General features: G+C 40.4%; 2 protein-coding genes across 2 annotated transcripts; both read right to left on the bottom strand.

The window, feature by feature from the left end:
• Positions 1–5,118: 5,118 nt before the first annotated feature.
• ap5s1 (adaptor related protein complex 5 subunit sigma 1) lies at positions 5,119–10,569 on the bottom strand. The gene is made up of 3 exons (XM_044166991.1): positions 10,291–10,569; positions 8,217–8,508; positions 5,119–6,294 (listed from the first exon to the last, which is right to left on the bottom strand). The coding sequence occupies exons 1-3, from the start codon at positions 10,470–10,472 to the stop codon at positions 6,166–6,168; spliced, it is 603 nt and encodes a 200-aa protein (XP_044022926.1). The 5' UTR covers positions 10,473–10,569; the 3' UTR covers positions 5,119–6,165.
• Positions 10,570–17,138: 6,569 nt separating this feature from the next.
• On the bottom strand, positions 17,139–26,113 carry cdc25b (cell division cycle 25B). Its single transcript, XM_044166803.1, has 15 exons — positions 25,518–26,113; positions 25,258–25,340; positions 24,546–24,597; positions 23,127–23,168; positions 22,919–22,952; positions 22,374–22,508; positions 21,755–21,874; positions 21,523–21,660; positions 21,202–21,279; positions 20,572–20,760; positions 19,810–19,914; positions 19,633–19,695; positions 19,404–19,502; positions 18,827–19,072; positions 17,139–18,263 (listed from the first exon to the last, which is right to left on the bottom strand). Exons 1-15 carry the CDS (start codon positions 25,730–25,732, stop codon positions 18,123–18,125), a joined length of 1,740 nt encoding a protein of 579 aa, XP_044022738.1. The 5' UTR covers positions 25,733–26,113; the 3' UTR covers positions 17,139–18,122.
• Between the last annotated feature and the right edge of the window lie 1,874 nt (positions 26,114–27,987).

Genomic DNA, 27,987 nt, shown 5'->3' with positions numbered 1-27,987 from the left:
CAGTGATAAAGTGCCCTCTAGGGTGCCCTTCCAGTGGAGAAAACATGATCCAGTGCACTAATGGGTGCTCTTCCAGTGGAGAAAATGCAATACAGTGCAATATACTGCACAGCTGGTGCCCTTTTTATAGTCCACCACTGCCTGACACAGTATTTTTGAGAGAGAAGAGTTTGAAAGTGTCTGTCTGTCTATCTTTGATTTAAATAATGGTGAAAAAGAATAAGACTACCCTTCTTGCAGAGGCAGATGGGATCCTGTTTGCCTTATAATCCCCTCTGAGTCACTATCAGAGCATCAGGAGGATGTGGCCTTTTTCAGTCTAGACTGCTTTATCACTTAGCTTATTTACAGATCAACAAATCAATTTGTAGGGAAAAACAAAAAGAACCAAAAAGAAAGCAGAAAATTAAAGATATGAAAGTCCTTGTTTCGGTGAAGTCGACTGTTTCCCCACAGACAGCGCTGCCTTTTCATTGATAATGAGCAACAACAGCAAACCTACAGAGGAACTGCACTGCAGAGGGAGCTTAATTAAGAAATAACTGACTTATATTTTCAAATAATTGAGTTGTTTGAAGTGTTGTGATAGTCTCACACCAACAAGCTATACCTTTAGACAGCAGGCATCTCATGCAGATTGGTTGAAATGTGAAAAAGACATTTTTCAGGGGCCATGGAAATAACAATAAATAATAATAAATGGCTTGAAATTGGAAATCTAACACGATTTGAGATGCGAAGAGAGAACATCTCTCTTCTGATGCTTGATAAACTGGAGGGTGTGTATATGTGTGTGTATTTGTGCATGTAAGGGGGGGTGTTTTAAGAGAATTCCAGGTATAATTTGCATAATTATGGCAAAGAACCAACATAGAGAAATGCTGATTATTATATCCAAGCCTTTAATTCAAGCTTAGCATGTCAACGCCTACATACTGTGCTTCGAACATATAATCTCACTCCTACACAGGCAGTGAAGAATGCAGACATTTACAGATCATAAAGATCTGTTGTGACACCCAATATGAGTGGCGTTTAGCTGTTATCACTGAGCATTCCTCAACCTCCACTCCAGTAGAAACTCCACTTAGCTTTCGCTTGTGAGAGAAATATTTGAAATTCTAGGGATGTACGCATGAAAAGGAATAGAAATGATGCCTAATGTATATGAATGGGAGCCATGGCGTTCAGGTTTTTCACGCCGCATGCCCTGACAGAGGCTAAAGTGAATAAGTCGTCAACTCGCATTGAAATTCATATTGTATCCCTGGCTGGAGCTGAGCCCATTTTCTCCACAGTGCTCTCGCCATGAGCCATACAATAGTCAGGGAGACATCTAATGAGGCAGGAGAAAAAATATTAAGAGGAAAATCCTTAAACTCAGGAGTTGGCATATTCAATGTCCAGTCTCTAAATTCAATGAGAAAATCTTTTGTTAGAGATTCAGGCTGGTGGGAGGGAGAGAACAAAACTAAGGAAGAAGAAAAGATTGAGCGAGTGACTGAGATGGGCTGTGACAATGTCAGCTTTGGTCTGCTCAGCCTGCACAGATGATGAGCGAATATGAGGGCAGCTGGAAGAAGAAAGGCGGGGGGGGGTTTGAAGCACAGAACAAGAGCAGGAGGTGGTTGGAGAAGACAGTTTACGGCCCCGAAGGTTGCTGGTTCACATCTTGATCTGGAAAATCTGTGCAGGACAACCTTTCCGCTAAGTACCATTTAAGAATCAGGTGCTCTGCAAGCTCCTCTCTCTTGACTCAGTGAGTCAGCAGTGCACTCCAGCTCATGTACAAAGCAGCTACCCAGATTTTGTCTTTGATCTACTGGCACTGCTGCCTCATGCAGTTTGACCTTTGGGTCCCCTCGAGAAACTCGCCCAACTCTCCATCTGGTTGGTTTTTTCAATGTTGGGCTGATAAAAACCACTTTGCAAAGTTGGTTAATGGTACAAGATTGTTTTTGCTATGAGAATTTTATGTACTTCAGTTAATGGCCTTCAATTTATTCCCTCTGTAAGTGCTATTGAAGCCTGAGAGTGTTCAGGTTTTCATTTCAACTACACATTAAAGCAGCTGATTTCACAGACGAGCTTGTGCCTTGTGCTAATCAGGGAGTAATCACCTCCAGTGTTTGGCTGGAATAAAAACTTGCAGATTCTTGGGCTTCAGTAGCACTTAGTTGCGAACCTCTTCATAACCTTAATCCATTTAATCTTTTAACTTTGACCCCAGAGTGGCCGCTTTTCAAAGCGAAGACAACTAAATATGCTAATTTTGCTGCATTTTCCAGCCCTGTGATTTCTTTGTGCAATTATACTGAGGAACTTTTTCACCCTTCTGACTTCCCCTCTTTCTCATCCACACATGTTGATTTGTAAACTGGGATGTGTAACGTGTCATTGATGATCCTGCCTACAAACCAGGCTGTGCTGTATGAAATGTGGGTAGACCTTACAATCACAGCACAATGTAAAATGCACCTAGAATTTTAAAATAATAATAATGTAATGGTAGTGGTTATATAATTAAGTAATAATAATAATAATAGGAACGATAGTGATAGGAATAATAATGATAATAATAGTAATAAGACTAATAATAACAATTGTAGTAGCAGTTGTCGAGCAGGAAGACGGGGGCAGCAGGTGGCCCACAACCACAGATCCAGACTCTGCAGCTCCGGAGGTAGAAATACCTGCCAAAAGCGTCAGAAGGAGAGAGGAGAGAAACGAGAAAGCACAGAACTACAGGAGAGAGAAGATGTCAAGTTAGTAACATGCATTAATGAGATAAAAAATGCATACAGATGGAGAGGGAGATGAGGAGAGGGGAGCTCAGTGCATCATGGGATGTCTCCTGGCAGTCTAGACCTATAGCAGCATAACTAAGGGATGGTTCAGGACTCACCCAAGCCAGCCCTAACTATAAGCTTTATCAAAGAGGAAAGTCTTAAGCCTATCCTTTAATGTGGAGCTGGTGTCTGCCTCCCGAACCCAAACTTGGACCTGATTCTACAGGAGAGGAGCTTGAAAGCAAAACATACACACAATCTGCAGCAGATACTGTAATTTTAATCTGCACTTGACATTAACTGATGCATTTTATCAAACAGCTGTTTGCAGGCATAGATCAACTTCCTATGCCTGTGCATCACTAATTAGTTGTAATTACAAACTGGTTTCACACACATGAAAACAATCTCAGCGCTGTTTGTTTGATGTCTACCAGCTAATTTTAAATGGTTTTGAAGCAGCATTCCTGATTTTGTTGCCTGGTGGATTTCTGCTCTGGTGTCACTATTTGTCTCTTGTTATCAGCAGCAAAGACTGCAGCTCTCATCGTGTCTGGCTACATACTGCCCCCTCGTGGAGAAGCCCTGGTTTGTCAGTCCTGACACTGCAATTTGTTGTGAAAGTTTAATACAGTAATGTTAACGAAGCCAAGTAACTGGATGTGCTGAGTTAAAGGAGCCAAAACCAAATGTTGTTTTTCAAGATTATAAATCGACACACAATTTTTAAGACTTAATAAGACTGCATAGCCGTTTATCTGCTCAAAGAGTTGAGGTCAGCTTTTCAAAAAAATCTAAGATCCCTTCCAGACATGTTGTAAGACAAATAAAAACAGTCTGTTTTGAATAGTAATTTTTGCCAGACATGTTTTTTCCCACAAAAAAGTTAAATTAGCTGATCAAAAATTCTTGACATCTACTTCTTCTCCCTCATTAAAAAAATCCAGAATCTGTGAAATGTGAAAATACTATTCATTTCAAAACTATTGGACACAAGATGTCTCCCACTTAACTAAAAAGTAAATTCTCAGTGGAAAAAATGGCATGGCGCTGATTTTTACACTCCAAGTGTCAATCTCAAAACTGGACATCTTTAAAATATATAATAATATATAATAACTCATACCTTTATATAACAATCCCCCCCCCCATGGCGAAGGTAGACTCAGAGTCTACAGGTGGATGCTGGGGTGGAGGTGGGGCTTATGAAATGCTGTACGAGAAGCAGCAGCAAGTGACAGCAAAAGAGTGAGCAGAGCACTAACAGCTTAAGTACACCACTCTAATGAAATTATTATTATGAATATATCTTGCAGTGAGAAAAGTATGCCATTGAAGTGTAGTAGCTGGAACTAGCTTGCAGGCTTTGATTTATTCATAAGCTGATGTTGGCCGATGAGGCCTGACTCGCAGTCAACCTTTCAATTCATCCCAGCGGTGTTGGATGGGTTGAGGTCCGGGCTCTGTGCAGGCCAGTTAAGTTCTTCCACACCAAACTGGGAAAATCATGGACCTGGCCTTGTGCACAGGGGTAATATCGTGTTGAAACAGGAAAGGGTCTTTGGGTGACCTGCCTTCAGGAAATGTGACCTCTGGAGTCAGATACTTGGCAGAAAGGCTGCTACTAAAAAAGAGGCTAAAACCAGAAATATCTTCAAGTGATGAATGGACTGACATTACTTATGACATCTTTAAGATGGAAAGAACTAATATTTAAAGTTACATCTTGTACATTACACCTGATTTGATTAATGTGAATTTTCCTGTTCTTTTTTTGTAACATTAAGATTCACTCTAATGTTCTGGCTCGATTTACTAAGTTTTGCTTTTCTATTGTGCACTTTAAAGGTCCAGTGTGTAGGACTTAGTGGCATCTAGCGGTGAAATTGCACTTTGCAACCATTGCAACAAAAAAGATTAAGTAAAAGCAGGCCTGTCCCCACAGTTTTGGAAGCACAGTGTATAATAATTCCACTGTTGATCTTTTAGAAAGTAGTTTTAAATTTACTTGAAATACTTGTTAACTTCAAATTAGTCAATTGGTTTCCTCCACAATGTCCTTCACTGCACATTGAAACTCACAGGAACAACATCGCCCTCTGTTGGTCTTACAGTGGAACTTACTGGTTACCTGATTCCGTTGTTATTCAGTTGTGCAGCTGAAGTTGAGTTTGTGCTTTTCATTCCCCATGAGATGTACACAAACTCTAAATCCTTCTCTTGTGTGTTTTATCATTTTTAACGTGCTATCCCCGGTGCCTCAGTTTTGGAAAGCGCACTGTGTGTCCTTGATTGCAGAGTACACACGTTTCAAAGAATACGCCTTGGGTAATGCTAAAAATTAGTTTTATTTTTTTAATACAGAAAAAAGGACAAGATCAAAGCAATTGATGTTGGCATCCAGACAGATTATACCCCTAAAATCACCGCTCTGGATTTAGATTTGGTTGCCAGAACAAAAAAGTGGGGTTTAAGAGGCTTTTATGAGGCCAGGAGGAGGAGCAGGAGAATCTGGCATCATTGGATTGGGGGGGTAGAACAGATGTTCACAAGATACAGGAATACATTTGTTATGTGTTGTGTCTGGATGTTTCTGTTGTAGTTGTTGTTTCTGTCATCATTTCCTGTTTTGTTCTGTATTCTGCATGCCAACATCTCTGCATATCTTTCATTGTGGTTTTATAATATTTCCTTTTTCATGGTCTCAAGAATTATGACATTTTTGGTTCAAAATGACACTAAACAGGTCTGACATTGATCTTTCTTTGCTCCATTTCAGCCATTTGTTACTATGAGATGAATCATACTTTGTACTGCACAAAAACATTTTAAAAATCCCAGTCTGGTGTCCTCCTACTCTTCAGAAACAAAAGGTGCGTTAGATGTCACGATAAAGCACTTTGAGATTTATTCATGCTTCCAGAATTCTCAAAAACAAGGTCAAAGCTGATTTTTCAAGGTCAAACTATGTCATTCAAGTATGGTGAATCAGATAAACAGCTGTCTTTGATGTTGACAAGTAGGTTTTAACTGGCCTCTTCAGCTGCACTCTTTAATCTGCCACATTTTCCTTTCCACTCTTCAATTTGACAAACAGGATTTGAACTGAAGCCTCCCACACAGTAAACAGTGAGCTGTAAGTGGCTGAGGGAGATATTTCCCACTCTGTGTGTTTACCACCTCATGCAATCTGAAACAGCAGCTGCCAGTAGCCCGTTCTTCTTCTACTGCCGCAGAAATGTCACCAAAGGTAAACAAAAGTCAGTCTGTTTGTTTGAAAGCTAGCAGTTACAGCTAGCAGTGATTGAGCTCAAACTAGAAGTCAGACCGGAGTGAGTTGGTCGTACACTGTGTCCGTACACAGGGCTGCTCCGGGTCACTTGGCCATGTAAGCTACCACTTCCTTCTCCAGACTCTGGGCGAAGCGGTGGTTGAGGAAGAGGAGCTGCCCGTGAGGAAGTAGGCGGCTGAGCAGAGCATCGACACGGTTGCTCCTCAGCAGAACCTGGGGGAAAGTGTTGTTAGTGACGACCCCTGTGCAGACTTTTTAACGATCGCAGTTAGTTACAGATGGTAATAAAATGTGTATGGCTGCAATCTTGTTTCATTACTGTTGCCTTTTTTTTTTATTGCTGTTTCCATAACGTATAATGAGTTGTTGTTGTTTTGCATTTGGCTATCAATGCTCCACACAGTAACAGTTCTGTGGAGGTAAACTGTTTCACTGAACAGATTTCAGTCTAATGATGTGATAACGATTCGTGTGTAGACACTCTGCGACAAAAGGTTTTATTTAAATACAATATCATTAAAGCTGCACCAGGCAAAAATAAAAATGTAAAAATACACCCATTTTTATCAGGCTTAACCAACAAGAGGCACTGCAACAAAGAAACATATTCCAGTCCAGTTTCAGCAGCGGATTAACACACATTTGGTGCTCTAGTGAATATTTACAGCAGCAGGACAGTGAATGTGCGATGGAGTCAAAATAAACTACAGTGTGTGTGTTCATGGTAATGAAGGAACATGTGCAACAGTGTGGCTCACTGATGTGTTTTTAATAGTTTTTGGACAACAATGGAGCTCTATGGCACAGAGGAATAAGATATATCAGGCTGTGGCTACACACACAATACTTGTTATTGGGATCAATCATTGTTGGTTTTGGTCTTTCCATGGGATTTGTTGAATATCACCAGATTTGATCCTTTAAGACTAAAATAAAAAAATGTCTCCCAAATAGCAGCGACAGAGCTAAACTCGCCAATAAGGAATCTTTCCCTGCTCTAATCCCTGCTTCACAAACTGGCTAACAGTAAGTGGCACAGCCAGACACTCCATCTTGTTCAATTCAAGTACAAACACTGGTTATAAAAAGGTCTACAGACAGTAGACTGACGTTATTCTTCAGCAAATACAGTTATGCCACAAATAACTTGTTTGTGGCCACCTAAAAATTAATCACAACAAGCAGGGTTTCTTATGGTGGGCATTTTAATGTGTCGGCTAATCAAACGGCTGCCTGAAGATCCTCAAAGGTCTCACTATCCTTTCATTTAACTTTTTTCCCCAAAGCTCCATAAGGCATTTTTTCCAACTCACACCCCTGATGTTGACGCACCGATTTCCAGTCAGAAAAAACATCAGACAAGTTTAAAATAATCTGGACGTTTTTAATCTCCTGAAGGTTAATAGCAACTAGCACACCACTGAAGACTGGCCTGAGTCCAGCTTGGTCCACTTAGCTGTGACGTCCAAATAATAACAAGGCTGAAGATGGCTTCTAAGTTCGAAAGTTAAGGGAAAAATGAATGGTAACTTAAGGGAAAATAATATTTCTCTGCCAGTTCTCTGTTGTTACACTGCTTAAAGTTGTGAAACAGGTACTACATATTATTTTAACAGCCTTCACGTTGTTTAAAACCCCCTGTGGGATTTGAGCAGCCTTTATTCCATTTGTGAAAACAGAAAAATGGCGATTTCACAGCTTTTTCTTAATTTAGACCACATCAGAGCAAGTCTAGATACTTACACTTTTAAAACGAGGAATACGTTGACATGGAGGAGACTTCAGACACTGTTTAAAACCCCTGGCAGATTTGTGAAACATTTACTGGATTTGTTTTTCTCCATCCAGACCATATCAGACCAGGTCTAGATCAAGATCAATGTTAATCTAGTCCAGGTTTGACAAATTTAAGTACACAGAGTACTGTCTCATCTCAGCCTCATTACATGTTTTATGAGTATCAAAGATTCTGAAGATATTTACCCCTTGCTGCCATTTGGAGCTGCCATTGCATAAAGTTGCCGTGTGCTGCTTTAACACTTTGGTGCCACGTCTAAAAGAGTTCCTAAATGTACAACACATCCCGAAGCCCTTTCTTGAAAATGAAAACATGTCTGTTTGGGGTTGCTGCTCACCTCGCTGCCCTGCCCCAACATGTGCAGGTGCTCCAGGCAGTGTCGGGTCAGGTTACGCAGGGTTCCCTCAGCCAGCAGGAGGTTCTCGTGGGGCTCACAAACCATGGTGAAGCCCAAACTCTGGACTCCCAGCCACAGAGCGCTCATCTCCTCAGAGAAGGGGTCTCCAGATCTCAGACGCACCACTCCACTGTCGGCCTCCTGCAGGGCCAGCGCCTCCTCCCCGGGCACCGTCTCCACCAGCAGCCGACCTGAAGCCTCCCGGGACAGAGAGACAGCGCTCCGGACCTGCCTGACTCACAGAGGATCAGTGGTATATTCAGAAATATAGAAACAGGCAGGTGACTAGTCTTCACCTGCAGATTACTATTTGTTTCTAAACCACCATCATCATAACTAAGATTAGAGCAGTAAATAACACTCATTTTTATTATTTGTTAATCTATCCTCTTTTTATTTGATTATTTTGGGTGTGGTTTTCTATGTTTTGTTGTGTGTTTAGTGTTAAAAATAAAGACAAATTACCAGAGCCTAAAGTGATGTTAAGTGAAATTAGATATTTTGTCTGGCCAACAATCAAAAACCCCCCAGAAGTATTTGACTAACAAGTTCTAAAATATAGTATTTGCTTTCGTTCCTTCATTTCATATCATTCTAAATCAAACAGCCACATGGCCAGCTTTTGAAACTGGGATAAAGCTTTCCTGCCCAGTTGCACAGCTTTGTCCAACAGTGCTAGATGCAGCGTTATAACATTAATAAATCCTCACCACATTTATTCTGAGACATTAGTATAACTGAGGCCTTTTACAGAGTGTTTGGAAGGCCTAACATCTGCTTAATGATTATTGTATGTTCATATATGAAAAAGTATGTCATTAGAACAGTACTGTCATTGCTTTTCTACAGCACAGAGAATGAGCATTTTCTTTTGAAAGTGATAATCAGTAGTTACAGGTTGTCATATAGATAGATAGAAAAGAAAACTACACAAACACTCTTTGAAAGAAATCCTCATTTACTGAAAACAAATGAGATGAATGCAGAGATGATTGACAGCCCCCACGGGATTTTTTAATGATGCATTTTTACGTTGTGTGCCACCAGGAAATCAGCAGGACGCAGAAAGAAGAGTGGAGGCATTATAGCAGAAAACAGAACAAGGGTGCTGTTCTTGGATAAACGGAGTCAATGTATCTAGACATGACAGGCCGTGAAGGGCTGTTTGCTATCATCAACAAAGCCAAAAATATACAACAACATCAAGAAGGAAGACAGGGACAAGAGCAGCACAAATGGAGTACTGGGGTTTATGGGAAATGTGGTCTTAATTTGGAGTGTCACAAGCAGTAAGACCGAAGGGCCCATCCAAGTAACCACACTTGTAGTTAAATCAACTGTGTGACATATTTCTGGCCATCAGTGCCCGACTACACTTAGAGGCTGCAAGTGCGTGGAGGATTATCACATCTCATTGGGAAACTACAACAGAATCGTGAGATTTGTTCAGACAAAGCTAGTGCTAAAACACAGAAGGTCACCTACATCCTAACCATCATGATTTACTCTTCCTTGTTGTCGACTACCAATAGGCAAAGCGGTCTATTGGTGCATCACAACTGCTAACTGGACAGGAGGGGAATGCAGTGGATGTGAATAGTGGGTTAAAAGCTGAGAACAGCAAGAGTGAGCAACCCTGAGGCTGCCAATCATCTCCACTATGTTGATTTGCTTACAGTGTCAATACCAAAGCACCACAGTTCATTGATCATTGATCAGTGATATGCTGATGTTGGTAAATGCAACACAGAGCAGAAGCTTTAACTGACAACAGAGGAACTGAATTTAATTCCACATGTTTCCTTTGGTGCCCTCTAAGATATCCCTGTTAGGTTCCCCAGTGTCCATTTTATTTAAGACTTCTCAAGCCAGTTCTTTAAGTGTATATATAGAGTGTATATATGTATTATAGATGAAAAACAACTCAAAAATATAGTTGTTTGTCACAATAGCAACAGGAATAAGTCATTTCAAAGACTTCACCTTAAGCCTAAGCTTTTGAAAACCGACTCACCTTGCTACCACAGCTACCTTCTCCTTCTGCAGGAGTCGTCTCTCCTCCGGACTGAGCTCTTGGTGCTGGCCGGCTAAGATGCCTTCATCTGGGCCGAAAACCCGGGAGTAAAGCACCCGACTCTCTCCGGCACCGAGAGCACTGACCGGACAGACGGTGTGTATCAGGAAACATCGAACCATGGTTTCATGTGTTGGACGAAAAACACAAAAGCTACTTACTTCTCACGAACAGTGTTTACTTTACATTGTAATGTTTCTGATTATTACTCACTTCCGCGTTGGTCACGTGACCGCTCTCGGCTACCGTTGTTTTGCGTTGTTTGAACCACCAGATGGCGCTTGCAGTATGAGGTCCACTTTATATTATGTTATATTATATTACACATTAACATAGACAAAGGAAGTCAGGGAGAAGCAAGCAAACCAACATCTTATGTAATATTAAGGATAATGTGATTTTAGCCAAATAAACTTATAATTTTGTATCTCTAAATCTTAGTTAAATTGACCTCTACCAGTAAGATGTTTAGGACGGTGAAGATAAGATATAGGGCTGCAACAATCTACTTGATTAAGCAATTTATTGTTTAGTCTATAAAATGTCAGAAAATAGTGACAAATGTCCATCAGCCCTTCCAAGAGTCTTCAAATTGCTTGTTTTGTACGACCAACAGCACCAAACCCAAAGATATTCAATTTATTACCATGGAATTTACTTACAACACCAGAAAAAAAAATCTGCATTTGAGAAGCTGGAACCTGTGAATCTTTGTCATTTGCTGGAAAAATTACTTGAATGTCGAGCTCAGTTGAATTGGATAGGACTGAAATACCAATGGCGATGCACATTTCATAGTAGTGTAGTAGATGTGGATGAAAACAGGGCTGAGAGACTAAAGGAGGGTGCAGAGAGACTGAGATCAGAGATCAGTGTGAGTGTGTCGGGGTCTCAGCAGACAAACAGAGGCAGCTGTTAATCTAACAGCTGCTGCTGGTCACGCTTCTTTACTCTGAGAGGCCCTGCTCAGTGTGTGTGTGTGTGTGTGTGTGTGTGTGTGTATGAAGAAGTGGTGGAGGGAAAAGAAAGAAAACATTCACCCAGCTTTGTTAGCATTCACTCCACCGCCCTGTTAACCTCCTCACCCTGCCCTGCACAGACCTGCTGAGACTGAAGCACACTGTAGCAAGACCTGAGGATGTGATGGTTCTAGTTGTTTTTTTTTGGATAAAAACCTTCTTTTTCTGACATTCTGCTCTGCCTGTGGCATTGTTACTAAGCTGTAAGAGCTGGATGAGTTTAAGGTTTGATGTGTCGTGTGTGTTTTAGGGATGGCAATGTCGGTCAGTCCACCACTTTAGACTCCAGACTAAAATATCTCAGCAACTCTTGGATGAATTGCCATAACATTTTTGGGCATTCATGGAACGAATCCAAATTACTTTGTTGATCCTCTGACTTTTCATCAAGCGCCACCAGCAGGTCAAAGTCTTCACTTATGCAGGGAAATATCTCAACAACTACTGGGTGGATTGGCACAAACATTCATGATTCTAAGAGAATAAATCCTAATAACTTTGGTAATTCACGGCTCTCTCCGGGGTCCTGACTTTTCCTGGTCTTGAATTAGCTGATTTCCCAAAGGAAGATTAGAGTTTCTCCAGCATTAAGGAAGGCTTAAATTGAATTTAACTTGAGTTTAATGTTGTCTGTCTTGTTTGGACTATTTCAGTGACAACAAACAAGCACCACCAGTAAGACAAGTATTGTCTGACGCTAAATAAGAAATCCAGTTTGCGGGACCATTTCTGCATGTGAAAATGCAAAGTTTACTGTTGGAACCCAGATTTGTGTTAATATCAAATTTGTCACACAAGAAAAGCCAGTATCCCCTTTTGTCCACGGTACAATCACTTTGAGGTCCTTTTATACTTCTCAAACTCCACCAAATCATGTGCTTTTTATGATCTGTTCCAGCTCGTATGAGATTACGCTGTGTGCACATTGTGTAAAAATGAGTGGTTAGTGTGGTTTGTAGGCATATTTTGTTACCTTCAGACAAAGCCAGGCTAGCTGTTTCCCCCCTGTTTTCAGTCTTTTTGTTAAGCTAAGCTAACCAGCTGCAGACTGTAGCTTCATATTTACCGTACAAGCATGAGTCTGGTATCAATCTAACTCTCTGCAAGAAAGGGAATAAGCATATTCAAGTCCTGGTTTGGTTTATACTCTGACCAGGACACCAACACTTCATGCTCAGCCTAGTTACAGTATATGAAGCTTTTCATTTCAAAAGGTGTGGAGGGAAGTATTTCTGCAACACCCACACTGTGTGTAATTATTAGCCCACAGCAGTTTACATGCATTACACTTTAATAATAAAGGAATGAATGAGAGGGATCACTGCAGGTAATAATTAATCAAAATCAGTGTGAAAATTCAATGTGAAAGTGAAGCCAGATTTCACGTGGAAGAAGTATTCAGATCCTTTACTTAAGTAAAAGCACTAGTACCACACTGAAAATACTCCACGACAAGTAAAAGTCCTGCAAAACCTTACTTAAGTAAAAGTATGGAAGTATTATCAGCAATATTCAAGTATCAGAAGTAAAAGTACTGTTTTAGATTTTTCATATGGAGGTTCACTGTAGCAACTGCATGTAGAGGATCAGATTTTCAATATCGAGCTTACATTTCCAAAGAAAAAGCAGCAAGCATGAAGGATGTTCACCCACTCGTGTCATGAATACCACAAGAAAAGTCTGAGCAAGTTTCAGGTTTTTTCATCTATGAGTCACAGTTCCCCTCTGATGAAACAAACCAGCTAACCAGAATAAGAACAACAGGATGTGTCAGCCAGTCATATGGACCAATGACAGCGAGGCCTGCATGTTTGAAATAAAGGAAACTACAGACAACATACAATAGGCGACTAAAATATCTTTTTGTCTATTCTGCATTCTCAGCAGGGGGACATGAGAAATCATCTCAGCCTGCAGAGGATGTGCAGAAAGCAGAAAAAATCTCTACTGAAAACTTGGCATTAGTTTCTAATCCTCAATAACATTTGAAAAGGAAGTGCCCCTCACAAAACCACAACCTCCCCTCCCTTCCTTTGAAACCACAGTGTTATGCTCTGTTTCACCGCCCTTTGCCAGGTTGTTAGTACTTTGTTTTAGAGGCTGGTTTGTCATTTTACTGTCAGTGTCAACGGGTCAGAGCAAACAGAGCTTTAAAGGTGACACCCAGGCTGGAGCTTTGTGTCAGGGCACCCTGCAGGCAGGGCCGAAAACAGGACAGGCTGGGGTAAAGAGGTGGATTCACAAACAAGAGATGGTGATAGGAAGGGTGGGGTAGTTTTTAGGGCAGCTCTACAGGGTGCTGGTGAGGTGCCTGAGAAGTCAGAGAAATCAGCTCTGTGTTGTCACTGTAATGACTCTGACAGACAGGAAGACAGATGGATTTGTTTTTCATCTTGTATTTCTAAGCTTAGAGGGAGAACAGGTCCCCACTGCTAACCATCATCCACACCAATGATACCAAACTTTTTTGCTTGTGACCCCTCATCACAGGTTGTATGTCTAGGAGTTGTGAGCAGAGATGTGATTTTTCCTTTTTAAACTGGTTTATTTGAACATTTATAGAACCAAGGAGTTCAATTTATACAGTATTAAAGCTCTAATAATTTTTCTGGCCACCTGTGGGCAACAAGTGCAACACTGATTATCACCTTACAAAGTTGCTATGGCTAATGTATTAGCAAATACATTCAGCAGATATGGAGCAACATTAGCATTCAATTGGAGTCTTGTTTCTGGCCAACTAATGAATGTAAATCCAATATTCACTCAGTAAACTCTAGAAATGTCTGGTTCTATAGCTGCTAAATGCACCATTGTGCTCACCAGCTAGTCGCTAACTTTGTCTGTTTGTTGTTTGATGCTGGGCAGGTGTCCAGTGGGTTTGTCAGAGCTTTATTGCTGAAACCAGCTGCCTGTTGTGGCTAAAAATGAGGTAGATGAGAGCAGTAAGACTCAACCAGAAAACAAAAGCACTGAGCTGCAAGATGCTCAAACGCTCCATAGAGCTGGGGGGAACTAGAGGTGACATATTTCACATTACAAGTAGTCATTTGATCCACTGTTGATAGAGAAAAGTAAAAAAATAAACAGAATTTAGTTTTTTCATGTTTCCAACAGTAATGATATTGTGACCCCCATTTTCTGTGTAAAAGAAAAGGACAATAAATGAATTACTCAACATTTGTGGAAGTGCCCTTTTTCGCTTTCTTGCTGAGAGTTAGATGAAAAGATAGATACCATTCTCATATGTGTACGGTAAATATGAAGCTGTAAAGCCAGCAGCCGGTTAGCTTATCTTAGCTTAGCATACACACTCGAAACGGGGAAAACAGCTAGCCTGGCTCCAAAGGTAACAAACTCTGCCTACCAGCACCTCTAATTAACACATTATATAATGTTTGTTTAATCAGTCCAAAAACATAAGTGTCCCCCTGTTTCCAGTCTTTAAGCTAAGCTAAGCTAAGCTAACTGGCTGCAGCTTTATATTTAGCGTATAAACCTGAATGGCATCAATCTTCTCTTCTAACTCTCAGCAAGAAAACAAATGAGTGTATTTCACAAAATGTCAAACTGTTCATTTAACTTGAGTCACAATTATAAGACTGCCTATGGATTTAATTAAGTCAAATTTAGGAGATTTTAAGAGAATGAAAAGACCATTCACCATTATGAGTGGAACAAGAATAAACAAAGACTCTCAGACAGTCTGCCTGACTAGTCTGGCTTCTCGTTACAGCACGTCACAATACTGCAACACTTTTTCAGACAACCATCTTTAGAACTTAGCATCCCAAACCATCTTTAGCTTTTATGTAATGATTTGAGATTGAAGTCTTTTGAAAGCTTAACGGAAAAAGTACATACCTAACGGAAAAAGCATACATAACAAAACACATTGTTAATCTTCTGGAAAAGCTTTTTTTTTCCAGGTTTTGCAAAATTTCAAGTTCCCCTTTTCTTTGTGGAACCTCCAGCTCCTAATTGGATGGGTCCAGTTGTAAAATCTGGCTTGGGTTTCTTTAGGGGGGGGACTCTACATTTTAAAACCATCAGTTGAAGTGGAAAATGAAGCTTGTCTTGAAAGGCTTTTGCAAGTGTTACATTATATATCCCTCATGTAAAGGTGCGAGGCTCCTTAAACCTCAGCAACTGGCCAATTAATCGCCTCGCTCAGACAAAGGTGGCAGCTTGATATGAATAGAATGGACCCATTGACAAATACATGTAAAGATCACTGAACAAAAATGTGTTTTTTCAGATTTGCTTCCCCTTCCTTTTTTCCCCATCTACATTTAATCTTTACTATCCCGCCGACACATTTCCAGGGTTTAGGAAAGAATTAAAGCATCTTCAGTTGAGTTGGAGTTGCACAATACAACCAACAGACACATGTTTCAGCTAGAAACTGTTGGCTGTAAATTACTCTTTAGACTTCAATCGGTGGAATGCAAACAAAGGCTTGCCCTCCCTTTCCCACATCCACATGGCCGCTGGGAAACTGCCTGATTTCAAACTTTGGTAACGTGCCAGAAGGGAGGGAGTTGTGCTTTTATAACCTCTCCATCAGATCGTCACGTGTTTACAGCACGTGGTGGCTGATTTCCCTCCTGCAACAGAACTGTTAAACTCCTGTCAGGACCCGTCAGGGAACCGGCTGGCTGCCAGGCACTGCCTACTCAAAGCCACGCTCTTCTGCATACAGGAATGTGTGTATGTATGCCTGGGCACGTGCTGCAGCAGAGAGGCCACTCCCAAGGTCGGCTAGAGAGGGAGAATTTGAAAAAACAGGAACTGGTTTATGTGCAGGGAAACCTGTATCCCTGCCACAGTCAGAAGAGAAGACCAAACAAAACAGCAGATGCGCTTTTCTTAAGAGTTCAAATGTGGAAAGTCTAGTTTGCTTTGACTAAATTCTGCACACAAAGGCCCCTGTTAGCACCTGGGTTACAACTTTGAATCAAACCTAGAGAGGCCTTAAATCAAAAACGTGGACTGATGTGTAAAATTGGGCAGCAACTAACTATCACTTTAATGAGATCAGTTATATTTTCAAATTAATTGTTCGTCTATAAAATGTCTGAAAATAGTGAAAATGCTCATCACAAGTTCCCAAAGCAAAAAATTAAAAATCGCTTGTTCAAAGATTCGTACTGTTTGTTTTATAACAGACCAAAACGCAAAGATACTGCATTTACAATGATATAAAACAGAAAAGCAGAAAATACTCACATTGGAGAAGCTGTGACTAAAGAATGTTTGGATTTATTAAGCAAAATTGCCAATTTTTAACTTTCTGCCAATCAAGGCATGCTTCAGGGCTGTGTCCATGATCACTATTCTCTACATTAAACACTCAATAGTTAATTCAAGTACATTGAGATTATAGTCATTTATAAATTAGCCAGCACTTTAATTTTGCCATCACTGACAGGTGTAGTGTTGTATAATCTTAATTTACACATACAGGTTGAGAACTGCATTATAGCATTTTAGTAAAAATGCCTGTACGCTATGGACACATTTCATTGTGGGTATTTGAGGGCACTATATAGTGATAAAGTTTTGTACTGCAAATACAGACACTTATGACAGAAAGTAACTGTAGTGCACTATGTAGTAAATGGGAGTTTCACAGCACAGCCCAAGTTTTACTCTGCAAAGTTATCCAATTAACTGAATAAACCTATTTCTTGGCTCTGGTCAAGAATATAGTCACAGCACAAAAACAAAATTTTGACAACTATAAAATAAAGGATACTGTACATCACATTTGAACACACACTGGCTCTTTATTTCAGCAGCTCCCCCACAAGCCTGTACCAAAATATTCAAACCACCCCATTCATTATAAACTGACATTTCACTCTGCAGAGTGAAACATTTTCTCTCTCAAAATTAAGGAATCAAAGCAAAACAAAGAAAATGTTTTTCTTAGATCAAAAATCCTCACACTTGCTGACCTGCAGCATTAGAATCTAATCTCACTGCAAAGTTAACAGGTAGTAGTTGGTTTGCTTTGGTATCTTCTGACCAAGAAAAAAAGTTACCAAGTATTGCAGCTGATCAGGAAAGGGGGGAAAAAAAACAAATCTTATACTTTACAAGTTGTCATTAAAATATCCAATTTGCGATGCCTAGAGAAAGGCATACTTTCAAATCAAAATAAAAATGTAAATGGGGTAAACAATTCATTTTTAAAAAAAAAAAAAGCATACAAAAAGGCAGTATCAAAAAAAGCACCTCACCATTTCAAGGTATTTAAATTAAGTGCTTAAATAAAGTGGGACATGACAAATGCAAAACAAAAATATCCAGCAAGGAGAATGAAAGACAAACTTCAGACTTGGCAGTGTGGTTTGGTTTGTTTGTACTATTGCAATCCGGCAGTGATTTGTGCTGCAAATGCCAGCATAATAAAAAAGGTAAAACAGGCAGTAGGTCCAAGTGGTTTTTAAAAACGATCACATTGCTTAACATCACCTTAATGAAATCTCGTCACTGCACCTCTGCGACTTCTTTAGGTCAAGCGTTCATTATTGTACGTCTTTCCCTCTTTGAATTTGCATAAATAACTAACTTTGCTATTAATGAAACTTTTAGAGACTTTATAAAATCCCCCTTCTGTTGGCACAATCCCAAAAGGCATTTCCTCATTGGTGGGGCGAGGCCTCAGGCATTGAGGGGAGTTTGTACTCTGTCTGTTCAGGGGGAGGCAGTGTGTTTTAGAGGCAGTTTAAGAGGATGAGGAGGCGCTCACAGCTTCTTCAGTCGGCTGTACATGTCTCTCTTGCTGCGCTCCCCGGCCCAGGTGCGACTCTTTAGGCGAAACTTCCTCAGGTCCTCCTTAAAGTCCTCGTGGTGCATGGGCCGGTAGGACTGAGGTTCACATTGTGACTGCGCAGGAAGAGAACGAGACAAGTTCAGAGTACTGAAGAGCCATCAAGGGTTTCATTCAACCATTACAGAATTGCTCACTAAATGTTGTAAAAAAAACATGTGATTGTTTGTATAATAACTGCAAGAGTGGAACAAAAAGCCGTGCAATTATTTTTTTTAATAATATATGTGTGGCTTTAAGGGAATCCCTGACATGAACGCCTACTTTTGTTTTCTCCAAAACATTAAAACCTAAATGCACAAAGCCTCATCTGTCAATCACAAAATGTGTAATTGTAGACATTGTACTTTATTTTGTTACAGTATTGGCTGGTTTCCAGTAGCAGCCCTTAAAACCAGCTGTTTCACATTTAGGGATGCGATTTTTCTGGATTAATCCGAAATTCCCAACGGGGGATTTTTTCCACTTTCCAAAATCCACGAGGATGTTTGTTTGCGTTCAGCTTGAACTTAACCTGCTCTGTATACTTTTCCTGCTTTTTTTGTCCTTCGCCACAGTCACATGCCTGCACATTATGTGTTGGTGTGTAAAAGGCACTTTGGCAGGATCAGAAACTAACCTGGTAATGGGGGAAGAAGTCTTTGTATCCGCCCTTGAGGATGTAGAGCTCAGGGTAGTGGAGTTTGGGATACTCGTTCATGGCACGGTCTCGCTCCCTGACGAAGCGGCACATTCGAGGGCCGCGCTCCGACGAGAACTCGCAGTGGAAGATGATGACGATGCGTTTGTCCGGGCAGGACGGGATGATGGGCATTTTGAGGAGGAAATCCTCTACCTGGTCCTCCTGGTGCAGGTTCAGAGCTCCCTGATACGACAAAGACGAACCCAAACCACTTAATTCATAAAAAGTGCAGGAACTGACCCAGAGACATTCATGCAGAAATGCTTTTAACTAAACTCAGAAATGACACCAGACATACAGTATAAACTGGTTCAAAAGCACACCAGTAAATCCTCCATTATTTAAAAATAAGAGAAACAAGTAGAACACAATTACCTAGGAGAAATACTAATCAAACTTTAGCTATCTATTGCTTTCAGTAACTTGCAGTTTCAAGAGAAATTAGCAATATATGACTCTCAAAAAAGTTTTTTATGGTTTAAAAATGCAAACATGCTTGGAGATTCTGGCTCACCTTGATGTGTCCTCCCTCAAACTCGTAGGGGTAGCGGCAGTCGAGGACAATGACTTGCTCGACTAGCTGATTAAACTGGCCGGACACAGCTGCCACCATCTGAGGACCACATAGAGCACAATTAAATATTGAAAATATGCTGATAACTTATACTAGCAAAAACACTCAACGTTGTGTTTGTGGGTTTCTCTTTGGGCGTGTCAAAATTGAGCAAAGTGCCTCTACTCACCGTCTCTGAGGTAATGTACTTGAGGTCTTGATGTTTGCCATTTACTGTGGGCAGTATAAAAGGCTAAAAGAAAACAAAGAAAAACTCAATAAAGAACAAATAACCAAGATATTGGATTAGAAGAGTAATTTAACACAATTAAGTTATTAGTGTAAGAAACACAGGAGTCTTCCTTACCTTGGTGAAATCTCCTATTAGCTCATTAGAGCCATCCTCACCGTCCAGCAGCTTCTCAATCTCTGTCTGGCAGAAGGACTTGGACCTCTGGAGCAGTGAACAGCCCTGGAAGGAGAGGAGGGAAAGACTTAAGGAGGCAGTCAAGGAGAAAATTAGGTAATTTGAGATAGTCTGTAAAGCCTGTGACAATAGCCAGTCAGCCTCAGCGGATGATTCAGAAACCATTTCTCCACCTTCACTAAGGAGGTAACAGATGGTCAGTGGAGACTGGTTTTTACCCTGCAGATTAATCCTACCAACATGTTTGTGCTTTTGTCTAAACTGATCACTTTCTGGATTCAAAATGATAGAGCATCACACTGACAATCAACTGTCCAGCAGCCCCAAGATGTGACTCAAAGATCTTTTCCAACTTTTATCTGACTTAAACATTTAAGCTTGACCTTACACAAGACTGTTTTCAGCCAGTAGTTAGTGACTTGGACCTTATCAATACTGGTTACTGGCCTCCAGATAGATACAGATAATTGACTAATCCCTGAATACAGTGAGAAGCATGTACAAGCTTAAATCAGTCTTTCTTGAACAGAGGATGGTGATACTTCCTCTATACTAGTTTATAGTTTTTTGTTTAAATTATGGCCTGATTTCCCAGTCCTGTTGCCATCATGTCAACACTGGTCTCATTCATTACACTAATTATATTAGGTATCACAATGACTTTGACAAATACTGATGGTGTATCAGACAGCGAGGACTCACCATTCTTGGGGATTCAGGGTTTTGTTCCAGGTTGGTGACCTGTGTTCCTGCCAGGCTGCGTCGCCTCTTCACTCTGACAGGTGTGTTTTCGTCTCCGGGGCAGTCGGGACGCTTCGCAGAGGGACGTGACACCGGACTGGGCATTGAAGGGGAGCGAAACAGGCTCCGCGGCCGGCAGCGAATCAAAGGCTGAAGGAGACAAATGATCAAACTCCATGCTCCATTTACATTTTGTGATCTTAAGATGACATGTCGAATAAATACAGTATGATTAATACTTCTATCAGCCAAGCAGAAATGATTTGTTTGAGTAGAGACTTGGGATAACATGAAAGACTTTTGCTTTCTTTTTTGAATGGCACAACTTTGAGGGCAAAAGTAAACATTTCAGCTTCTAGATTCATGTGATATGAAATGTGACACGAATAACATTTATTTTTCCACATTGAACCGTTGGAAGAAATTCCAACATGAACTGTTCCATCTTCCTAGATTTTCAGTGATCTTGCAAATTATACAATAAAGCAAACTTTTCTTACGGCTGATGAAGTCTCACTGCTTTGCTCCTGTAATTATTCACATTTAGATAAATTTACGACAGAGCTTTTGTTCCCTAATAGACAAACTTACAGAGTCTTCTCCTGTGCTGTCGGCCACCAGTGGCGCAGTGAGCAAGCTGGCCATTCCCATCGGCATCCCAGAGTCGTTCTGTAGGTGACAACGGAGGTGTTGTCAGACAAATACAAAATATACAGATACCAACAGTGAAATCATGTGGATCTTTGATTAAAAGTGTGATCTTCTGAATTCTCCCAAGGAAAGGACTGATTTTAAATATTCTCAAAAAGGGTTTTGGAATTTTTATTTTTTACTCGCAGACAATCTGTAATGGACTCCATTCAAATAATGCATAATTCCCATGGATGTCAGTGTAAAGTGAAAGGCCCTCACCTCCATGTTGTCATCCAGTACGTCCAGAAAGCCGTCATCTTCGTCGTCGTTTAGAGGGGAAGTGAGGGAGGAACGTCTCAGGAACATGGGGCTGGAGTCATAAAAGTCAAGCTGCTGGATTTGAGGAGGTGAAGAAAACTGGATGGGGGGAGAAAAGATGAGGAGAGTTAGCATCTTCCTCAAACCAGGTCAACACACTGTGCACAAAGATGAATACTGATTCTTCGCATACCATGAGGGCTGGTGCTGAGCTGGGACGGCAGGCGAACGAGTCCTTTGACTGACCGCTGGTGAAGGAGCGCACACGACACCGTGACGCCGGCTTGGTTGGTTTCTTGAATTCAAAGCCCTCCTGAAAAAATAAATAAGAGGATTTTTATAAAGAGTGAATCAATGCTCACTACTTTAAGAAGCATTTCAAAGCACCTATTTGTTTCAAATTTACAGATAACGCTCAAGAAAAAAAAAATCATACCCTTTCCTAACTTTTCCCAACTATACAAACTCTAATCTGTTCCTGAGCTACACACTATAATTCTGCAGGCATTCGTTATCTATACCAACCATAAACTTTGAGAAGGAAAAAAACAAAAACAAACAACTAATATGTGTGTTGGGGTTAATCTCCTTTTAAACACATGACATTGAAACCAATATTATTGTAATAACAACTTTGAGTGACATTAAATCCAAAGATTGGCCAAACATTTAAGCCAAATAATGCAATGCCTTCACCATGGCAACAAGTCAGCTTTCTGAGCATTAAGTTCTATGGTAGCTACTGTACAATGTATGTAGGTTCTCTTGCAGTTGTGTGTTCTGGAAAAAATGACACAAACTGCAATCCTGACCTCAGGCATGTTCTCCTTGTCACGTTGAGAGGTGGAGGAGGCGGTCATTTGGCAGGGTGGTTGGCCGAATATTCCATAACGGTGAGAATCTTTTTCCTGTCCCTTCAGAGATGGACTGAAACTCTGGAGCTGGAGCTGAGGGGGGAGAAGAGGGATACTGTCAGCAGTAGCTTTGCAACTGTAAACAAGCAGTCTTTACACTGTGGTGTCATGAACTCATTAAAAATGAAAAACCTCCCCTCAAGACAGAAATCTTGTTACCCTAACCCAGCTGCGAGTCTGACGTTTCTTATTGTGAGGCTTAAAAGCCAGCTTCTCCATTCTCCTGTCCCTTGTGTTTTATGATCTTTTTACTTTAAACTCTTCTGGAGGAATATTTTGAGATGGGATTATTATTGCTTTATGGGTGCTTGGCAGCCAAATTAATACTACAATGGGGCAAATTCTCACAGCATCTGTGAGCCCTGAACATAAGCCAAGAAATTCTGACTGATTAAAATAAGACATGCAGGGCTGTAAACAAAAAACATGACAAATCTGCTTACTGGCAATGAGTTGATTCTTCGAATTGGCATCTTTCTATAATTGATAGAAGGGAGAGGAAACAATTGAAGTAAATACAAATCAAATGAACAGGCAGACAGGCTGTTTGAGGGGTAAAATACTCCTTGGAGAGCAATATTGTTCAAATAATGAGAGGCAATAAAAACCAAACACTAGTTAATGATTGTAGGTTATTGAAAAGCAACTTACTCGTTGACAATTCTTCTTGACTGCTGAATGGCCTTTTCAAATCTGCAACATAACACAAATCATTCAGAATTTGTTGAAAATGTTTGAAATTTCCAGATTCAAACCAAGTACAAGAAAGAAGAGAAGGGCTGCAATTAACAATTAATTTCACTGATTATTTCTATGATTAATCATTTTGTCTAAAACAAATGACAGAAAATAGTGAAAAATGCCTACAATTTCTCAGAGCCCAATTTAATTTCTTCAAATCGCTTGTTTTGCAATCCTTACATTTTTTAAAAGTCAAAATGGTTGCTTCTCAGTTGAACAACAAATCGATTAGACTAATTATTTCAGCCCTAACTAAAAGTAACAATCTTTATATTTAAGCCTGCTAAGGAAAGTGGCTGGAAGGCCTTCATTGCCAGTCAGAAAAACACCTTGTGCTCATAAACTACAAAAAGAAAAAAAAATCTGGAGTTCTATTGAGAGAGCAAGAGGAACGGTTGGACTAGAGGAAATTGGGTAAATGCATAAAAGGCAAGTAGGTGGTCTTTGCATTAAAGTAATGCCCACCTGTATGCTAAATGAGTGGAGAGGGGGGTGGGGGGTGGTGGGTGGGGTGCAGAGATCAGCTAATCTACCATATGCCTGCTGGAGCCAATGCTACCAACCCCTTTTCTGCAAGAGCCCTTTGTTTGTCGAGGAGAGAGCGTGTCCCATTCAATACGGACCAGAAGACGGGAGGGCAGTGGTTTTCTGGGGTGCCCTCATTTCAATAGCCCTGACACAGAAACAAACTCCAGCCCCCTTTTCCTATTGAAATTACAGTGTATAGGAAGAGTGTGCCAAAACCCAGAGGGGGTGGGCTATCATTAAACCCAAGCGCGGGGCACGTCCTCCCCCAACCTGGAAAACTCCTAGCAACTGAGCAGCTGTAAAAAGGAGGTGAATGAGGTCTTGAGGACAAAATGCTGCTGTAAAGGAACTCTCACATTTGATGGCGACAGATGTCTGCAGAGACTCGCCCAACTGAGAATTAAGAAAAGGGCCACCCAAGTTTAGCAAGCCGAGGATATGCTGACAAACTGGTAAAGATAACAAAGAGGACCAGCAGTCAGGTTTCCAGCAAATGACAAACTTGTCTTTGTGCTGATAGGATTTGATACAAACAAGTCTTAATACTAAACTCAAAAAGAAAGTTAAGCTCACATGACCATACCACCTAATCTTCTTAGTTTAAAAAAAAGAAGAAAAAAAAAGTGAAGCCGTCATCTTAAGGGCAACGGTAGAAACAATAATCCTACAGATGAGAAATACTGCTTGGCTCAGCCCAAGCACAGGGTGGATTTGAGGGGTGGGGGTGGCGGTGGGGTAAGCAGAGAGACAACTCACAGGCTGATTGATTAGAACAGACATGATGAGGACAGTTCAACTTACGTGTCCTCCATTTCAACAGAATCCATGGGGCTCGGGGAATCCATGCCTAGGCCTGAAGGAAGAGATTTGTGTCACAGATCGATATAAGCATCAGCTGGTGCAGCACAGGATGGGAAACTGCCACCAAGAACCAGCTAAATACCAGTGGATGAGAACTGTCGCTGGTGAACTTTGCATATTAAACCAGTTTAATAGGAACTTAACAGAAAATATGGATTTAATTGTATACTATAGACCAGTTCTATTTGCAAAAAAAGGAGTGATGTGTGAGTGCAACTGTGCATAAAAATAAATAGGCCTGCAAGTAATGATTATTTTCATTATTGACTAGCCTAATCCTTTTTCTTGAGCTAGAAAAAAAAAGGTTAACACATCACAATTTCCTAATGTTAACTATCACATAAAAACAAAGAAAAGTAGCAAAACCTCATAATTGAGAAGTTGGGAACAAGGACATGTTTGGCATTTTTGCTTGAAAAACTAACAGAATAGTTGCAAATAAGTTTTCTGGTGATCAATTAATCAATTAATTGTTGCAGTGCTAAAAAAAATAACCACTGACTATTAATCACATGACCACATCTAAAAAAAAAAAAAAAGGTAAAGGGAATGACTATGAAATAAAATGCATAAATAGGTGAACATTAGGCCCTCGGGCATCAATTGTAATAGCATCAATTAGCACAGACAATAGCTTTTTATGGGGGCTCACCAGCATCAGATGAGACGTCAGAAGCAAAGGAGGGAATCTTCTCAAGAACTGCATGCTTTCTCCTTTTCGGGGTATCACATTGGCTGTGTGGGAGAAAGATTTACAGGGAAGTCAGTATTGTGGCCAGTTAAACAGACTTTGTATGCTAGGAAAGGGTTGGAATAAATGAAGGTTTTGTCCATGCCTTGTTAAATAAAAAAAAATCCCACAGCTGCAGTATAAAAAAATAACACAAACAACAAAAACTTTAATAACAATACCTTCCGAGCCCAATTAAATTGTTCATGTCCAGGGCCAAATTGGTGACAGGAGACAACACAGTCGCGGGTCCAGGGGAGAATAGGTTCCTGCAGTGCGTGGTCTTTGTGCTCAGCTCGGGCAGAGAGAGCGAGGAAAGCCCGGGGATCCCGTCGGGCCTGCTTTTCAAAACGGTGTTAACAGGACTGGTGCTGCCAAAAATATTGACCGACTCCATCTTTAGCTGTCCAATTTGTATCAATCTTACAGACGTTATTGCTTTGTGGTATATTTAGTTTGAATTTCGAGTCAGAAAGTGAGAATTAGCAAGACGGTCCAAACTTGAAGCTAATCCGGAAGCTAACCAGTTAGCTAGCAACAATTTAAGAAAACATTTCCAAACATACGATCCGAAACACCGGCTGGAAATGACTCGGCAGTTCCGTGTGGAGTGAAACTTTGATTCTATCTTGCTAAATTATTAAACCCGCATAATTGTTGTTCCTGTCAGAGAGCTGCAGCACAGCGTACTCCCTCTCTGACAGCCCCTGGTTTCTGAGAAAAAGAGACTGAAGCTGCTCGTATTTATGTTCAAAATAGAAGCTCAGGAGCGGCAATCTTTCTGCCAATCAGCGCTGTTGTTATATCCTGTTCCAACCAATCAGAGCGCGGAACGACTCTTCGCTGTTGTCCTCTCACCGGATGTGGGAGAAGAAGAAGGATGTGACATAATCTTGTAAAATTTTCATCTTTTTTCTCAGATAGGCCTATCTTTTGTTCTCAGACTGTGGACTCTAACTTTTATCAATGAAGGCGTCAAAATAGTCTATTGTTTTACTGATAAACATACCTGCTTTTAGGACATGTTTTTATTTAAATTTTTTTGGAGGGAGACTCACTTGGCTGCTGATAGGAGATTTGGAAAAATGAGAAAAACAGGACAAAGCTTTGCAAAATCTCTCTTAAATTACAAAATGCCTGCCTTGCAAGTCTGTATGTTCACATATAAAAACACTGGTAATTCATCTAAACTGAGGTTCAACTCATTCACACATGCAAGCTAAAACCATAATCACAATGCATCATTTTATTGCATAATTCTTACAACAGGATAGATATAGTGCAAAATGTACTTGCAAGCCTGTATATAATTCCACAATTTTAGAGGTATACAATTTAGATATTCAGGTACCCAGGAAAGATAGATAGATAGATAGATAGATAGATAGATAGATAGATAGATAGATAGATAGATAGATAGATAGATAGATAGATAGATAGATAGATAGATAGATAGATAGATAGATAGATAGATAGAACCACAGCTTTGTCCTCTCACATAGTCTGTCATCTTTGCATTTTGGTAAAGCATATTGCTACCTGACAGTGTGCATGCATACCGGTAACAGCAGCCAAGCTCATGTGCTTCCCACACAAAGTGACTCAGACAAAAGAAATCAGTTTTTACTGATGTAATAGTGTGACTTACTTCCCTTTTGCTGTTTCTGTCCCACCAGTGCATTCTTCCCCTTTCTAAAATCATGTTGAACATAGGGAGAAGATGGTACAACTCCCTGTACTGGGAATCAACTGTAATGAATACTGCTAGCTGTTTGTGAATGTGTATATGTGTGTGTGGTTTGCATTTGCATTTGTGGGTGCATGTGTGAGTTGGTGTGGGAGTAAGCAGGTTTTAAAGTGGTTTTAATTATATTTTCCTACATCAAATGTCACTACCTGTCTGTAGTGTGAGGAAAATTGCAACTTATGTCCCAGAAACCAGTTAAAATAGAGCTAAAAAAATGTCACAAATATGTTTTTATTTAAAGGACACAAAACCATCCACACTGCTTCTTCAGGTATCCATTTATTTAAAGCATGGAACATATGGTTATATGAAGGAACAATCTTATGAATTACATGGATTTCAAACAGTTTAGTTTCTGTGTATAACAATTCTGGTGTCTGCTGATCTCAACACAGACACACATGTAATGTATTCTGGATTAGGCTCTAATGTCTTGCTGTGTCACCTACAGGCTTCATTTTTCAGGACTCCATTTTGAAAGTTTAAAGCACTACTTACTCTGCAAACAGGGACCAAAACTCATGTTTGTAAAGCCAAATACAACTTTGCTTGACAGACACACACATGCGTGTAACTAGTTCAACCAGACTGCTGAGGCAGTCCAACCGACAAGACCAGACAGATGTTACCAATGAAAACACCTCAGTATTCTGCCTGAGGTTTGTGTGAGGTTTGTGTTTGTGGTTCTTTTCCTCAAGTCTCAGTTTGATTCATTTTAAAATTCTTCCACCAGGAGCCCAGGGTTCTCATGCACAGTCTTGACTGTATTTACAATGCTGAATGTGCAGTTATGTGTAATTCAGTCAGATATCTTATCAGGCAGGCAGCACCCATTTTAGCACAACAACAGTGCTTTAGTATTCCAACAAGAAGGTCTTTCAGTATCATTTTCAGCAAATCTGAAG

This window comes from Siniperca chuatsi, linkage group LG15 (genome assembly GCF_020085105.1).
Source record: "Siniperca chuatsi isolate FFG_IHB_CAS linkage group LG15, ASM2008510v1, whole genome shotgun sequence".
NCBI classification, from domain to species: domain Eukaryota; kingdom Metazoa; phylum Chordata; class Actinopteri; order Centrarchiformes; family Sinipercidae; genus Siniperca; species Siniperca chuatsi.
This window is presented reverse-complemented; position numbering and strand designations above follow the sequence as displayed.

Excerpts from the sequence above, each read along its gene's own strand:
- cdc25b (XM_044166803.1), bottom strand. The coding sequence starts at position 25,732 with ATGGAGTCGGTCAATATTTTTGGCAGCACCAGTCCTGTTAACACCGTT. Across the intron at positions 24,598-25,257 it reads TGACGTCTCATCTGATGCTG|GCCTAGGCATGGATTCCCCG; the intron begins GTGAGCCCCCAT and ends CTCTTCCTTCAG. Across the intron at positions 19,696-19,809 it reads TAATAGGAGATTTCACCAAG|CCTTTTATACTGCCCACAGT; the intron begins GTAAGGAAGACT and ends GTTTTCTTTTAG.
- ap5s1 (XM_044166991.1), bottom strand. The coding sequence starts at position 10,472 with ATGGTTCGATGTTTCCTGATACACACCGTCTGTCCGGTCAGTGCTCTC. Across the intron at positions 8,509-10,290 it reads AAGGTAGCTGTGGTAGCAAG|GCAGGTCCGGAGCGCTGTCT; the intron begins GTGAGTCGGTTT and ends TCTGTGAGTCAG. Across the intron at positions 6,295-8,216 it reads TGTTGGGGCAGGGCAGCGAG|GTTCTGCTGAGGAGCAACCG; the intron begins GTGAGCAGCAAC and ends ACTTTCCCCCAG.